The 17,101-nt window shown below is 41.8% G+C and overlaps 3 protein-coding genes across 3 annotated transcripts; 1 reads left to right on the top strand and 2 right to left on the bottom strand.

Moving 5' to 3' along the window:
• Window positions 1–4,364: 4,364 nt before the first annotated feature.
• LOC138628657 (trace amine-associated receptor 13c-like) lies at window positions 4,365–5,351 on the bottom strand. The gene has a single exon (XM_069711820.1). It carries the CDS (start codon window positions 5,349–5,351, stop codon window positions 4,365–4,367), a length of 987 nt encoding a protein of 328 aa, XP_069567921.1.
• Window positions 5,352–7,404: 2,053 nt separating this feature from the next.
• LOC138628665 (trace amine-associated receptor 13c-like) lies at window positions 7,405–8,391 on the bottom strand. The gene has a single exon (XM_069711831.1). The coding sequence runs from the start codon at window positions 8,389–8,391 to the stop codon at window positions 7,405–7,407; it is 987 nt and encodes a 328-aa protein (XP_069567932.1).
• Window positions 8,392–13,291: 4,900 nt separating this feature from the next.
• Window positions 13,292–17,094, top strand: LOC138628690 (sodium/myo-inositol cotransporter-like). The gene is made up of 4 exons (XM_069711865.1): window positions 13,292–13,940; window positions 14,033–14,207; window positions 14,334–14,461; window positions 14,547–17,094. Exons 1-4 carry the CDS (start codon window positions 13,292–13,294, stop codon window positions 15,746–15,748), a joined length of 2,154 nt encoding a protein of 717 aa, XP_069567966.1. The 3' UTR covers window positions 15,749–17,094.
• The last annotated feature ends 7 nt before the right edge of the window (window positions 17,095–17,101 follow it).

Genomic DNA, 17,101 nt, shown 5'->3' with positions numbered 1-17,101 from the left:
TCAACATGTCATGCTATTCAGAATCGTTGTGTGTCAGCATTTGCTGATGTTTTTAGGATGTGATAAATAATAAATAATATATATATATATCCGACCTGCTGCTTTGAAAATGTATCTGTCTGATAAAAGAGGATTAGCTGTTTTCTTTGGAGGTAAAAGGAAGGATTTAAACCAGTCTGACGAAACACTAAAGATTGTGATCTTTCCTTAGACCCTGACAACAAACCAAAGAGACTGGAAGCCTTGAAGTGAGAAATAAATCACATTAAACTGGAACAAATTAGACATAATTTTGTGAAGAAGAAATATATTTCTTTTCCGTTGCATAAGTAAATTATCATCGGCTTGGTTTGTCCTCACTAAAAGGTCGGCAGCATCTTGTTCTCTCAAAAGGATTCTATCACAGCTCAACAGCCGGATACAACAATTCAAAATGCTTCTCAGCAAATCTTAGGGTTGTTTTTACTATAACAACACAAAGCCTTGAAAATCCTTATCACAATTCAGGAATACAGTGGCTCATTCAATACTTATGTAACACTTTAAAAAAAAAAAAAAAAACATTAAAATGACTAAGAAAAAAAAATGGACCTAATTCTGAAAGCTGATAGCTGATTTGTCTCTTGGAAATCATGTTGTCAGGTGTTTGAGAAACAGTTGCGGAGCCTGTGTGCCAAAACCGAAAACTGAACTCCTGCATGAGACTCGCACAGCTGAAATATTTGAGGTAAATGGCTGCATCACAGTCATCACTGTCACAGCCTATATCAGATTATACACAGCAGAGAAACCAAATAAAAGAAAAGTTTGTGTTAAAATCATTCAGTTCATCACATGGGTTGTATTAAATTGGTTATGAATTCGACACACAGATGCTCACATTTACAGTGTTTGCCCATATCTTTCCAAAACCGCGAGGTTTTAAGTGGGTATTTAAGAGGCTATGAAGTTGCTATTAAACCCTTACTTTAATTGTCTTTGAAATGGTGATGACTTATTATTCAAATCATAAGCAACAAGACTGACAACGCACTGATCTAAAGACGCACTTCCAGCCACTAAATGTACCCTGAAAATCAAAGAAGCTGCAGATTGCTTTACGCCAGCAGATCAAATGTCTAAATCCCAGATGCACTTTGCAGCACAGCAGATTCAGCTCAGATTCAACACCTGACCAACAAGACTGTAAAATATCATTTACAGTTCAATCCCTCTCTCTTTTCTCAGCTGTCCTTACTGCTCGTCTCTGTTTATCAAGTCCTGCTGGTGTCTCTCGACATCCTGTGCTCAGCAGCAGATAGATGACCCTTTGCACCACACAGTCAATCCACACAGCAGTGCTATTGTACTGCAGACATTAACTGTGATGAACAGCTTCCTCTCTTTTCACTGTCTGCTGCTGTTAAATTGATATTGATTGGACTAAGGGCTCTTCAACAAGTTCCTCTGTCAAGTTCTTTACGCTCTCAGCTTTTGCTCTCGGTTTGCTTAATCTACTATAACACAGCCTGACGACAGAGGAACAAGATTTAAAGTCTTCCCAAAGTGCTTCAGTGAGTGATATTTCTAGCATTTTCTTCACATATCAAATTAATTAGATTTAATACGGAGGAGGGCGCAAACATGACGCCAAACCCCATAATGATTCCTCTGTTCAGTTTGTGTCATGTGCAAACATGCCAAAGAAAAAGGCTGCGTTCAAACCTTCATCTATGTTTAATAGTTTCACCCACAGATACCATTTTTTTTTGGGACAATTGTCGCTATGGTTACCTGCAGTTTAATAATCCCTATATGACCAAAATGGTTCGAAACGTCCTGATATGAGATTGAGATGACCAGAATGACCATTCTCACGTCTGTCTATTACATAAGAAGCTGTAAACAGGAAGTAGTTAGCTTAGCTTTGCATAAAGACTGAAAACAGGGCCTCGCTCAATCTTACAGCTGCTCTGGACCTCACCAACCTGATGGGCTGTAATGTGCAGAGAGCAAATAAGAGCATTTCTCTTAAACAATGAACTCTTCCTTTGAGTCCACACATCTTATTAGTGGGTAAAAAAACCAAAACCAGGATACCTAAGTGGCCTTTCTGATGTAACCATGCAGTGCGGAGGGAGAAATGAATGAAGCACGAAGCCAAAGCCTCCGACAGCAGACGGATAGCCGTGGATTTGACTTCTGCTTTGGCCAACACATCTCGGGCCTCACCTAGAGACATCACAGCTTGTAAACGAACAACAAGAGTGGGTTTGCTTCGGATTGACAGTTTACTGAAAGCTTTAAACGTCCTTTCTCAACATCCCTCTCGATGTGATGTCAGTTCCCTGGTTTGCTTTGTGTAGTGTTGTAACACAGTCTGCAGGCACGTAATTAAATGCTTTGTGGATTCAGTGTAATGATGGCTTAAGTTAACGGCTCCTTCAATTACATACGCGATCACATGATTCATGCATGTAACAGAGTGGATGGAAAACTCCCAGTTAAACAGTTGTTTCTTTAAGTCGGATATAAAATGCAACAACCAGCTGCTTTGTTTATCCCGGTCTCCTTCTGAAGCGAGGATCTGGGCTTCCTTGCAGCCCCTACGTCGCCTCCTGTGCCCCCTCAGACTCCATCTTTCTTCCTCGGGTTACCTGAAACAAGATGGAACCGCAAAACAGAAAGCTGCATACCATTTATGTTGTGTTATTTCTGTCACACGTGTGTGTCTGACCTACATCTGCATCGACTCTTTCATTATGCAGGAAGTGGATTTCCCTCATTCATCTGACGCCTGGCTGATGGAGAGGAAGATGTTCACATTAAGAGACTCCAGAGGGCATCATTCATCTTTATGTAACCTAACATACACTGAGCAATGCAGATGTTCCTTACCCTGAATGCTGAGTCTGCCCAGTTTTTGTGGTTTGGTCATTTTCTGGATCTTCTACACCATAACTTATCAGCCTCAATGAGGAGATTTCATGCCGACCACGACTAGCCGGTGCCACCTGCTGGCTAAAACACAAAACACTGCCCTTAATTTAACACTGGGTTTAAAAGCTGTTTTCTTTTGGTCAGTGATTTGATAGATGGGAAACAGCACAGTGGGTCAGTGATTACTTTAAATCTGAAGTAAATGTGATGTGTTATCACCTGTCTGACTGATAACAGAATAATGTGCCCGTACGTTGAGCGTTTCAGCTCTAAAAATTCATAACAGCAAACTATAAAGGGATCTAAGGACAGTGGCCACACTTGAAGGTATCTATTGGGTTACAAGACTTTTATTGATGCTTATTTATTTGTACAGATGTATAAGCAGTAAATATGTTCACTCATAAATGGGCCTCTTTTAACCTTCACTTGTTTACAAGTTTTCATCCATTTGCACTCAAAGCTGAACTAAAATCATGTTGCCTCAGGGTGTTATTATTTTCAATCTGTTTATTTATTGTCATTTCACACAAAATGTCAAAATATGTCATAGTATATAGTTTAGTGCTGTGTGGGCTTTGGGTATTTTTAGTGCGTTTAAATTTGGTTTAAAAATAATCATTACATTGTTGAGCAGATTTTCAGAGATAAATAATCAGAACAGTGCACATATTTTTGATTTAACAGCAAAGTGAAAAGACAGCAACAATGATAACGATAAGAAAACTAAAAAAAAAAAAAGGTAATAATCCCAGACCTTCAACCTTTTCGTGGAGATTATGCAGAATATGAATATAATTTGGGTAATGACAATGCAGAAAAATTAACAAAGTTATCAGGGCTTCTGTGGTACAAAAAGGAAAATATTTTACTTACAGCTTCTACATTTATAATAAACTGCAGTCAATCATCATTATTTCTACAGCACTGGTAAGATATGCACATGTTTACCTTTATACATCTTGTAATAGGAGCAGGAAGCCCATAAAACATTATAACTGCTGTATCTAATGAGTAATAATGCATTTCTACATGCCCCTCTCATATTCTATAAGTACTCTGTATGATTTGGCAAAGTGTTCAACATTTATGGATTTGCTTTTGGTGTTTTACTGATGCTTATGACAGTGAGGTACTGTAAAGACAAAAACAGCATAGTTTCACACTAAAACACAAGTGAAACGTCGTCAAACTAAAACTGAAATCATGCCAAAGGTTCTCAGTCCTAAATGGTGAAAATGCACTCCTTTACATTGAAGACAATTCTTTATATTTTTTGTTTATCTCAGGTTTAGAAATGTTCTGCTGCAGAGCGCGTCACAGAGGAGGAAATCTGCAGCCAAAGACACAACTGAGGGCCCAAGTCTGGCCAGACGGTACACATGCATGAAAGGTGAGCACGTAATATTAAACAATGTTCAGAAACATACAGTATTAAGCCACGTCTACAGTATCTTGAGGTCCCGGGAGTTAGGCTGCAGTATTCTAAAGGTGATGATGAATTTGATAGCTTTTCTAAACCAGGGATAGAACAGAGCATAAATCAGAGGGTTCATACAGGAGTTTGTCAGCATGATCCAAGACAACACAGCAAAGTATGTCAAGCTGGTGGAGGTGTCCTCCCCTGCCAGGGCAGGGTAGTAATACGGGCAGAAGCATATCAGAAACACAGCAATCACGATACCAAGAGTCCTGGCTGCCTTCCTCTCTGATTTTTTAGCAGCTGGAGCTGCAATGACAATGGAAACAGCTGTCTGTGACTGAAGGAGACTCACCTGAGACAAAGCAACAAACAACACCCTCATGTAAAGAACAACCATGACGGCACAGGGCCCCACAAAGGTGATGAAGAGGTCAACGGTTCCTGACACGTGGCTGATGACCACCACACACTCCCCGTGACAGGAGCTGAACCTTCCCGGGTTCCTTAAATGCCCCATCAGAATACAGCCGTTGTAGAGAAGAGAACAGGTCCAGCACAAGCAGATGACAATTTTAACTCTATTCAGGGTGACCTTGAAGGAATACAGCAGCGGGTCACAGATAGCTACATAACGGTCTACAGATATGAGCACCATGTTGCCCAGAGAAGCAGAGAGCAGGCAGTAAGAAACATAAGGAGTCAGAGCACACATCAGCCTCCCCAGCAGCCAACACGTCTCCATGTAGCGCAGCCCCTCGATGGGCATCACCAGCAGCCCCACCACCAGGTCAGACACAGCCAGGGACAGCAGCAGGCTGTTGGTCGGGGTGTGGAGCTGCCGGAAGTGGGAGATGGAGATGATGACGAGCAGGTTGAGGGTCACGGTGAGCAGAGAGATGAAGGCCAGCAGGGTGTAGAGAAGAGCTGTCTCAGAGCGAGGCCGCAGGAGCCGCCTGCAGGAGGAGTTGAGGTTGGGGAAGCAGAGCGAGGGGCCCTGAGTGCCGTCCATCAGGGAGGACGGGAAGAGATGCAACTCTGCTATAGACAGTTAATTTATCTTCTCCAAACGAGCCATCCCATCTCTCCAAACACCTGATGTCTGATGCAACTTCTCTCCCTCTTCATCACCTCTCCGTCCCCCTCCCTACAATTTTATAGTGATACATCCTCATGTTTTCACATGTTTTTATTGACACTGTGTTCATTTGGGTTTCATTTTAGGCCAGTTTGACTGAATTATTTATGTTCAGTGGATATTAGATTTAGCTCAGCTTTTAGTAAACTTTTAGAATTTAAAGAATAGCGTTAAACCTTCTAATTTGTACAGACTGTGCTTGTAATAAGTAGATAAATAATAATTTGTCCTGTACTACTTTACCCTACAGTACCTTCAACACCTTGAAATGTCATCCCCTGCCTTTATGCAGTAAATCTACCAACGAAAATCACCACAGTGCTCAAACCATAAATCTTTCAACCATGAGTCGACCAGATTTCTCTTATCCCTGGTTGTTCAGTTCAACTTTAAAACTTTGCAGCTTTTACTGACTGAATTCAAACACGTTTTGTCAGCTGGGACTCTCAAAAATAATAGTGAAGGGCTGAAGTTTTCAGAAATGTATTCGTCTGACAAGTCTGCATTTATTCTGTTATTTACAGATTTACACCCAAACAGCTGCCTTGTATCGTCTTCTCTTTATGTTCACAGGAGGTTTAGTGTCTTGGAAGAGTTTGGCCTCTGGCGGTGGCATTTGCTCTCTACTTTGACTCCTGTTAAGATTTTTCCATTTCAGATGACTGTTTTCTAACTGTTGTGATTCACAGGTCTGCCTCACAGACAGCTGGGCGAGCTTCCCTTATGGGTAAGTCTATGAATACACATGGAGCATATAATATCTGAATGTGTCGTGTCATACTTTTAAGTAAAGCTTTACCGGGTGTTACTTTTTTATTTTGTGGTTGTTACGTCTTGTTACATGGCGCTAGAAGGTTTTCATGCTTCTTTAAAGAACCAGTGATTAGCAGCGAGAGAAAAAGTGCATTATGAAGCTGCGCATCTTTATTAAACTAAATTAAACATGGCAGGGATAAAGATCATAAGGATTTGGTTAGTTTTCATAAAGCAGCTGGTAAGAGAAGTCTTTAACAAGAGACTAAACCACAGTGAGGACGTGCAGAGGAAAAGAAGCCCACTGACTAGTCTGTTTAATCAGCATGTGTGCAGTCTATTATCCTGCATCACTATCAACCAGCATTTAGTATTATCATTATGTACAGAATATATTATATTGCTAAGACTTTTAATATGACTCTTTTGTATATCTTTTTGTGCTTATATTCATCAAAGAGCAGGAAATTTAAAAAAAATGTCTGATGCTTACGACTTCCCCCCCCCCCCCCCCCCCCCCCCCCCCCCCCCCCCCCCCCCCCCCCCCCCCCCCCCCCCCCCCCCCCCCCCCCCCCCCCCCCCCCCCCCCCCCCCCCCCCCCCCCCCCCCCCCCCCCCCCCCCCCCCCCCCCCCCCCCTGGTGAAGACAAAAGTTGGTGCAGGACTTCCACCGCTCCACCCGGCTGAATCACCGCCAAGATGCTGGAACCATCAGTGAGCACAAACGTGGTATATCTGCACGCTTGGATCCATGCAGAATATCACTTTTATCTAAGCTTTATCAGAACTGATGGTCCGATAGACCTCCGGTCGGAAGCGTAAATAAAAGAGGTACAGTGTGTGGATCAAAGTGTGAAGATGTGAGCTCTACCAAAGACACAATGTGGAAAACAGAAGAAAGACATTTTCCACTGAAAAGAGAAAAGCTGAAATGTTTGTTTGTTTTTTTATTTTTTTTATATTGTGATCATGAATGTGCACATTTGTACATAAATGTCATAATGTATGTATTCAGCTTTATATTTGTCGGTGTAATAATACGCTGCTGCAAGACGCATATGCAGCACACACAATGTCTCATTCAAGGTTAATAGCCAGACTTTTGCAGTGAGGGATTGTCCGAGGCCAATGTTGATCTGAAAAAAGGACCAATGTACAGATAATTATATCCTCGTCTACAGTATCTTGAGGTCCCGGGAGTTAGGCTGCAGTATTCTGAGGGTCAAGATGAATTTGATAGCTTTTCTAAACCAGGGATAGAACAGAGCATAAATCAGAGGGTTCATACAGGAGTTTGTCAGCATGATCCAAGACAACATGGCATAATAAGACGAGCTGGTGGAGGTGTCCTCCCCTGCCAGGGCAGGGTAGTAATACGGGCAGAAGCATATCAGAAACACAGCAATCACGATACCAAGAGTCCTGGCTGCCTTCCTCTCTGATTTTTTAGCAGCTGGAGCTGCAATGACAATGGAAACAGCTGTCTGTGACTGAAGGAGACGCACCTGAGACAAAGCAACAAACAACACCCTCATGTAAAGAACAACCATGACGGCACAGGGCCCCACAAAGGAGAAGACGAGATCTAGTGTGCCCGACACGTGGCTGATGACCACCACACACTCCCCGTGACAGGAGCTGAACCTTCCCGGGTTCCTTAAATGCCCCATCAGAATACAGCCGTTGTAGAGAAGAGAACAGGTCCAGCACAAGCAGATGACAATTTTAACTCTATTCAGGGTGACCTTGAAGGAATACAGCAGCGGGTCACAGATAGCTACATAACGGTCTACAGATATGAGCACCATGTTGCCCAGAGAAGCAGAGAGCAGGCAGTAAGAAACATAAGGAGTCAGAGCACACATCAGCCTCCCCAGCAGCCAACACGTCTCCATGTAGCGCAGCCCCTCGATGGGCATCACCAGCAGCCCCACCACCAGGTCAGACACAGCCAGGGACAGCAGCAGGCTGTTGGTCGGGGTGTGGAGCTGCCGGAAGTGGGAGATGGAGATGATGACGAGCAGGTTGAGGGTCACGGTGAGCAGAGAGATGAAGGCCAGCAGGGTGTAGAGAAGAGCCGTCTCAGAGCGAGGCCGCAGGAGCCGCCTGCAGGAGGAGTTGAGGTTGGGGAAGCAGAGCGAGGGGCCCTGAGTGCCGTCCATCAGGGAGGAGATGAGGCGCTGTGGAGAGAAGTGGTTCAACTCTTTCCCAGTGAGGACATTTATCCTCTTCCAACATCACCCTCCTATTTTTACAGGAACCTCACAATAGTGATGTAACTTCCCGACCCGATCTTCATCTTCATCATCACCACCTTCTGTTTTCACATCTAGCTTTTGGGTACTTTTAGATTGGCTATACTTACAAAGGGTTTATGCTTATGATTTGTAGATAGTCAATAACCCATAATATGGACTCCTGATCAAACACTTTGTTCAGAACAGAACAGGGCCCTTTATAATTGGCCTGAGGTTTGCAGTTTTAGTTACGCACAAGTAAGTTATAAAACGACCAAACTCCAAACACAGTTCTCTAAATAAATTTTTTTTTTAATTTTTTTTTAAGTACATCTGTTTGTGTTTTTGCCAAATATTACAATAGATGGATAATATTTCTGCATAATGTAAGAGTGGTAAATATGAAGACTGGAATCTGGGGGAAACAGCTTGATGAACAAAATCTGGTGTTTTTACACTCTTACATTTTGTGTAAAATGAACCAAATGACACATTTTTATTAGGATTTTATTACCTTTGGACAGAACAGAAGAATCTAAGCTAATTAGCAGGTAGATTTATATTTTATATCATCCAGTGCTCAGTTAGAGAACAAATAACCACATCTCTCAAAATGTCAAACTACTGTTTTTGATAATAATAGACTCTTAATGACTAAAGTGTTGAGAAGTATTCAACAGTTCAAATTGGACTCAATATCAAAAAAATGTAATGCTTTAACAATCAGGCTATTGGATGCAGAAACAAATTATACATTTATTAAATGCACATAAGGGAGAAAAATGCATTAATTGGTAAAAACTGAATGCAAAAGTCTATCTGACATGTTTACATGTTGTGTTGCCTCGTGTCATATCGCTGTTACATCATAACGGTTTATTTTCTTAACACCTTAGATTGGCCTGAGGCCAAGGTGTTGGAGAGCTGTTAATGAGACACCTCGCAGACATTAACCATAATATGTGCTTGTTTTGTTGTTGGGTGAGAAGCTATAATTTGACCTCGGAGGTATTACCGTTTGTGTTTATCTGTAGTTTCACGTGTTGTGAGCATGATCGATGTTACATCATGTATTTGCCTTACAGTAGTATAGAGGTGACCAATAATGTTAATGGATAATCGGTCTAAAATGGATTTTCTGCATATTCAACAAAAAGTGAATTTTGAAGTCCAACACCCAAAGCTAAGACTGAAAGGTAAACAAAATGAGAATTTCTTATTGAAACTTTGAACGTGAATATTATGGATCTGAGAAGGTACCTTATCAGTGATCTGAAGAAGAAAGGGTCGACCTCATGTTTGGTTGTCGGCTCCATGAGTTTGTGAGCCTGATCCAGTTTGGCAAAGCCTTCTACCTGAGGGTTAAAACCTGTAAAAAAATTAAGAAGAGGAACTTTAATTGCTGCTACTACAGTAAGAAAATAGTCTTTTTTTTGGGGGTGTAAAACTCCCTGTCATCTGTTTTGCACTGTAACTTCATCTCGTGATCCGACAAGAAGCCCACCGCCTCAGTTTCACCCACGTGAACGGCTTTATGTTGATGGAAAGTGCAAAATCACTGTGTGTGTACAGAAAGCAGCAATGTGCTGTCATGCTGAGGTCACCTCTTTCAGTGATGGCTAACAGGGTGTCTATGATAAATACGCACACACACGATAAAAACACATGCAAAAAAAATATTTTGCATATAGTTGTGTGCCAAACCCCCCAAAAAAGTGATGTCGGTGTAAATGCAAATTTGTACCTGTAAGCCACACACGCATATGAAGTAAACATGTTGATGTTAGTGCCAGGTCAGGTGTCCACGTTCTCGTGACTCTCATATTTTGTGGGTTTATAAGTAACAATACTCCTTGTGTGCTTATATATATGTGCCAGATGCATGTTGTGCTTGTCCTCACTGGAACATGTCCAACCTTGAGGTTTTTACAGCAAAACAACAGGATCTTTGGTTGATTAAACACACTGAAGAGTCACAGAAAACCGAGGGACTTTTCATTAAAAAGTAACGAAGAAGATACCTGCGTATAAATACTGTGTTCGCTGAGGTGAAAAGAAGCTCTGATGTGGAAAATATTGCTTGTAAAAGAATTTTAAAAGTAAGATAAAATGATTGGAGAGGAGGTTAATGCACCGATTTCTAATCTTGAAATAATAATAGAAGTAGTAGTAAAGACACATTAAATTTTAATAAGATTTGTGATACATTTTGATTGAAAATCGACTACAGCTGATCACGCTCTTTAGTCATTCACAGGTTGAGTCTTCATTTGAGTCACAGCAAGTTTGTTTTGACACAGTGATGAAGAGGTTGATGTCTTGGGAAGGATTTCATACCCTCTGTGAGGACTCCCCTCCACCTTGTCATCATTAATGTCACAACATACTGCAGCTGTCAGTCACTTCTGGCTCCCTGATGCTTTACCATTTGTATATAATATATATAGATATATAATGTACTGTATAAACTGCATTTTATATTTTTTACTGCTATTTTATTGCTTTTCTATTATTCTATTCTATTCTATTATTTTATTCTGTTATTTCTATTATTATCTTATTGCTTCTGTATGCTGCTGTAGCGAAAAAAATGTCCCCTCGGGGATTAATAAAGTAACTACCTACCTACCTACCTACCAGCACCAGTTCAACCACCGTACTAATGTCTAAAGAAATGGATTTTATGTCTCTACCTGCAAGCCTTTGGAGCTACAGACATAATATAATCACACCACAGTGTGCACTTTTGTACAATTGTGGATTTGAGGTTAGTGGGTGGGGGATTTGATAGCAGCCCAGTTTGTTTACCTGGAAACTACAAGAGGGTAACTCCAGCCATGCTACGAATGACTAGAACCTTTTTATCCCGGCAGTTTAAGGTTATAAGTTTAGGTTTGGATCTTTGTCCTAATTTCAAGTCTAAAATGCAACAAGTAAAGGATTAAAGTCATTTAGATATTCGCACCCACTCATCAACAGTCCTCATTGAACCCGCGGTCTTCATCCACCCAGGTGATCATGCTGCTGCTGTGGGCGGAGCCTCCAGCGCCTGTTAATAGTCGGAGGACCCTCCAACCGTCCGCAGTGTGGAGCTCAATCTAGTCCGCCAGTACAGCTTCCTCCTCAAAGTCACACTGGGACACGAAACATCAGGTATGTCTGCTGTTATTTCATTTTTATTTTTTTTAAAAATAAGGCTTCAAACACATTTAAGAACTATGCAAATGTGTTTTCTGCAGAATATCATAGGAATATTAAAAGGAATTCACACAGCAATGTGACAAATAAGATGCCATTCATTCATTAATGATTAAAAAAAAGAAGAAAACTTCCAAAATCAGTGCAATGTTCAGCCTTTTACAGAGGATCACAGTCATACTGAGTATTTTAAAATAGTATTCATATACACATAAGAAATACAGGTTACACTAAATGCTGGTATTGTCAGAGTTGTCACCACCCCTATGTACCTTTTTATTCCTGGCCGTTATGTAATCCAGCAGCAACACTGAGTCTCCAGGGATTTTCAAGGTCCTCCAGAATAATAAAAAAAAAAAGGCTTGAATAGTGCACCAAAATTCAATTATTACATTCAGACTACCTTGAAACTACACGTGGGTCTACACATGTTTGGAGCAGAAAAAAAATGATATTGTTTAATCTTCAACCTCCAAACTGGTTTTTCAAAGGTCTTCTAATGAACCTTAAGTACAGGAACTATTCTCAGGTACCAAGAAGTCAGAAATAACAAAACCTGTTTGCTTAGCGTTGCACGAATTACTTTAACTCAATATTTACTCTCCTGCAAGAACCACCGCAAGTAAACTATGCACCTTGAAATATTTCAGGTCTAATATACTCCACTGATGCTGCTGTCCCAAGCCCTTTGAAACCTTCTTATAAAAGAAAAAAGAGTGTCCGCCATAGAGCACTTTGCTCAAACACAAGCAGTCGTCCTGACCCACGACCGTCATACTACAGTACTGTGTTGTGGCTTGTGAAAACACTACAGTTTTTAGAGAGCAGCTCAGATATGCTGCCCTGCAAATGTCAACCCACCAGCTTGTACCAGGGAGTTGTCCTTTTTTATGAGCTCATCATAATGTCACTTGGTAGGAGCTTTTTTTTTTTATGACCTACCCTACCTGCTAAATGTCTCTATCTTTTAAATTACACCCCTCCAGTATCTAACAGTTTCCTCTAAAAAAAGGTACAGTTCACAAGCCTAAACTGAAGTAACCCCGATGACATCACTATGACATCACAGGGTTTATGGGATTCTCTCCTGCGCAGTTTAAGAGCAAAGACTGATCCCCTTTTCTTTTTTTTTTTTTTTTACGTGTTTGGAAAGGCGACATGTGTAAAGGTGTAGACACAGTCCCCAAGTAAGAGTACATCTGTTGCAGTAGAGTAAACATGAACTTCGTGCGATGCTGTTACATGTCAGTTGTTTTTTTCCCCGGTGTTAAATGGAAATTTAAACTTGGCTTTGAGACAGGGAAGTAGGGTATTCCCAAAGTTCACAGCTGCACTGCAAGCAGGCGTTAATCATCTGTTGCAGTCTTCTGCAGGGTTTTCTAGTTGTTCATCACTTATGACCTGTTCTGCTTTGTGTTTGTTGCAGGATCCAGATGACCTTTGTGATTCTGAGGTTAACTATAATGGATCAAAAACTCAGCACTGATGCGCTGAAGTTCATCAGATGAGATTTAAAGAGAGTTTTCTGAACTTCAGGAAATGAAAATTCGACATTGAGTGCAAAGATTGTGCACAACAGCTCAGAATTGAGTTAAGTTCTGTTAAACAGTAATAAAAGTGTTCCAACATGGCCCCCAGAGCCTCCAGAGCCACCATGGACACAGCAGACATCATCGTTGTAGCGGTCTACTTCATACTGGTGTTAGCGGTCGGCTTTCTGGCGATGAGGAAAACCAACCGGAGCACGGTGAGCGGCTACTTCCTCGCTGGTCGGTCCATGAACTGGGCAGTTATAGGAGCTTCTCTCTTCGTCAGCAACATAGGAAGTGAGCACTTCATTGGACTGGCTGGATCAGGTGCTGCCAGCGGCCTCGGTGTGGCCGCATGGGAGATCAATGCTCTACTACTGCTCCAGCTGTTGGGCTGGGTGTTTATCCCTGTGTATATTCAGTCTGGAGTCTACACGATGCCGGAGTACCTGTCCAAACGATACGGAGGCCAGCGACTGAAGGTGTATTTTGCTGCTTTATCTCTTGTCCTTTACATTTTCACCAAGCTGTCTGTGGATCTCTATTCTGGAGCTTTGTTCATCCAGGAGTCCTTAGGGTGGAACCTCTACCTGTCAATCATCCTCCTCATCGGCATGACCGCTATACTGACAGTCACCGGAGGGCTGGTTGCCGTCATCTACACAGACACGGTCCAAGCATTCCTCATGATTGCCGGAGCTCTCTGTCTGATGGGCATCAGCCTCTTCAAAGTGGGAGGACTTGAAGGTCTTTATTTCTCCTTTGTGCATTTAATTCATACATTTATTCCAAGTAATTAATCAAACTATGCTCAACCATGTGTCGCCTTGTCATTTCAGGGGTGAGGACCAAGTACATGCAGGCTACTCCAAACTTCACTAATCTGACAATTCCTGAATCCTGCGTCCACCAGCTCAGCCCAAAACCAGACGCTCTGAAGATCCTCCGAGGTCCGATGGACACAGACCTGCCTTGGCCCGGTTTCTTACTGGGCCAGACTCCCGCCTCAATATGGTACTGTTGTTTTTCCTCCTTTCTTAGCCATGTAAACGGCGTGTGACCCATAATGTTTGTTATATTACAGTTCCATGCTGTGCAGCAGACTAATTGTCAAATCTAATCTTTGTCGCTGTGTTTCAGGTACTGGTGTGCAGATCAAGTGATTGTACAGCGAGTTCTGGCAGCGAAGAATATTGCTCATGCTAAAGGGTCAACCGTCATGGCCGGCTTCCTCAAAATCCTGCCGTTGTTTGTCATTGTCATCCCAGGTAGAGCCGTTCATTTTCTTTTGATTGAGTCAGAACTAAAACCCTGAGTGGAGAGTCACTAATCACCTAAACTATGTGACTCCAGGGATGATTTCCAGGATCCTCTTTGCTGAAGAGTTGGCCTGTATCAGTCCAGAGCACTGCATGGAGGTGTGTGGCTTTGCAGCCGGCTGCAGCAATGTGGCTTACCCGCGGCTCGTCATGACGGTGATGCCCGTCGGCCTTCGCGGCTTGATGATGGCCGTCATGATTGCAGCTCTGATGAGTGACCTGGACTCGATCTTCAACTCTGCAAGCACCATATTCACACTGGATATTTACAAGATGCTGCGAAAGCAGGTGTCGCCCAAAGAGCTGGTGATGGTGGGCCGACTGTTTGTCGTTTTCATGGTGGTCGTCAGCATCGCCTGGGTACCGGTCATCATCGAGATGCAGGGAGGCCAGATGTTCTACTACATCCAAGAAGTGTCAGATTACCTGACTCCACCTATAGCAGCTCTGTTCTTGCTCGGTATCCTGTGGCACCGCTGTAATGAAACAGGGGCCTTTTGGGGCGGGATGGTCGGGTTTACGCTCGGAGCTCTGCGCTTGGTTTTGGCGTTTGTGTACCGCAAACCACACTGCAGTCAGCCTGACGAACGGCCATCTTTCATCAAAGATGTCCATTTCATGTATGTGGCAGCCATCTTGTTTTGGGTGTCAGCTTTGGTGGCTGTTGTTGTGAGTCTCTGCACTCCTCCGCCCGGACAAGAACAAATCAGAACCACAACTCTGTGGGGGCTAAAGAAGAGAAAGAAGCTCACAGAGCAGGAGAAAGAGAAACCTGGAGAAGACATGAACACGTTGAAACCTCCGAACCATGCGACCTTAAATGGAAACGGTGTCCTTGGTAACGAAGAGTGTCAAAACCAACCAAATCATGAAAATGGTGCCACAGTCACAGCCAATGACTCAGAAACCCACCGTCCAATCCAGAAAGGCTACGCACCGATTCCTGACCCCAAAATGGTAGAAGAGGGAGAAGGACGAGGAGTGAGGGGGGAGGAGGTGGAAGAGGAGGCCTGTTTAGGAAGAGAATTGGAGGCTGGAAGCTGGATGAAGACTTTAGAGCGGTTTTGTGGCTTCAAGGAGAAACCGTCCACAGCTCAGGCCATTACAGCTCAGGAGCAGGAGAAGACCTTGGATGAGCTTCTCCACGAACCTGCAGGAACTAGAATTATCCTAAATGTAGGACTGATGGTGATTTGCTCTGTCGGGATCTTTCTCTTTGTCTATTTCTCCTTGTAGGCTCGATTCCCAGCAGTGGGCCACCTTTGAATATAATTTACACGAAGAACGGGTCTGCAGGTAAGCAAGTTAACCTTTAACTTGATTGACAAAGAGCATGGTGAACAGGACGAGTTCTTTCACCATTTTTGTTAAAATGCAATTTCTCATTTTAAAAGGATTTAAAGATTTATTTCCACACACATAAACGTGAAACTATGTTTAATGACTTCAGTGTTCAACAAAATTGAACTGTGACACGTGTTGTGTACGGCTACGAAAACATATTCTTGAATTATTTTTTTCCAATGGGGATGTATTCATGTTGTGGGAATTCATAGTGTATGTAAATTTAATGGAAATATGTAAATAATCCTATTATGTTTAACTTTTTCTCCTCAGTCTTTTATACGTTGTCATTTTTAACACCCTTTTTTTTTTTTTTTTTTAACTGGTGCACTTGATGCAAACAAACTGAGTACGTGTTCAAAGAGCGATGTTCAAGGATGAGATGGGTTTTCTACACTTACCTCAAAGGGTGCTTCTACTCAAATGATTTTAGTTTCATTTAAATGAATTATGAATTGTGATGTTCCTGTGTTCATTTGTAAGATATGATAATTACAGATGTAAAGGGGCGGACTCTCCTTGATTGATCCAGGAAGTATAATTCTGTAACACGTGCACTTAAACTGATGGAAGTTTTAAACTTATTCTATGCAAGAGAATCTGTCAAGCCAAACTAACTTTATTGGTATTTTGCACTATGATATGTGATATGACTTTTCTCAAAATAAGCGAAGGTGCTGGTTTTAATAATAATAAATAATAATAATAATACATTTATTTATATAGCACCTTTAAAAACAGTTTACAAAGTGCTTTACAGAGAAGCAAAGTAAAGTCAAACATAACGTCAATACCGGTAAACATTTAAGAAAACAGGAAGCAAAAAAGACCATATCATAACGGTAATGAATGCAAGAAACCCAAACAAATAACCAAAACGAGCAAATGGAATAGAAAACAAACAAATAAATAAATGAATAAAACAAACAAAAACAAGGGAACAAAAGAACTGCATAAAAGGACGACATCACTTCAAAGCAATTCTATAAAAATGGGTTTTAAGAAGTGATTTAAAAGAAGTCAGTGATGGCCAGAATGGCTCCCACCGGAGGATATAAGGCCCTAAGAGTTGTTCCCCACATCTGAGCTCTCAAATCAGCTGTAATACACAGTAAATAATGATGAAGCCATCAAGGTCAGTCTCTGTTTATGTTGATGGGATGTCATTCAAATACAATTTAATTTCATCGGCTGTGAAGTGCCTGTGCAGGTTCATTATGGTTTGCTGGAAAAAAAAAGCTGTGT

Source organism: Brachyistius frenatus, unplaced genomic scaffold (genome assembly GCF_029030835.1).
Source record: "Brachyistius frenatus isolate BFR_SWC_R1_liver_20210118 unplaced genomic scaffold, ASM2903083v1 Contig_103, whole genome shotgun sequence".
Lineage (NCBI taxonomy): Eukaryota > Metazoa > Chordata > Actinopteri > Embiotocidae > Brachyistius > Brachyistius frenatus.
Note: the sequence above shows the minus strand (reverse complement) of the source record. Positions and strands in the feature narration are given on the sequence as shown.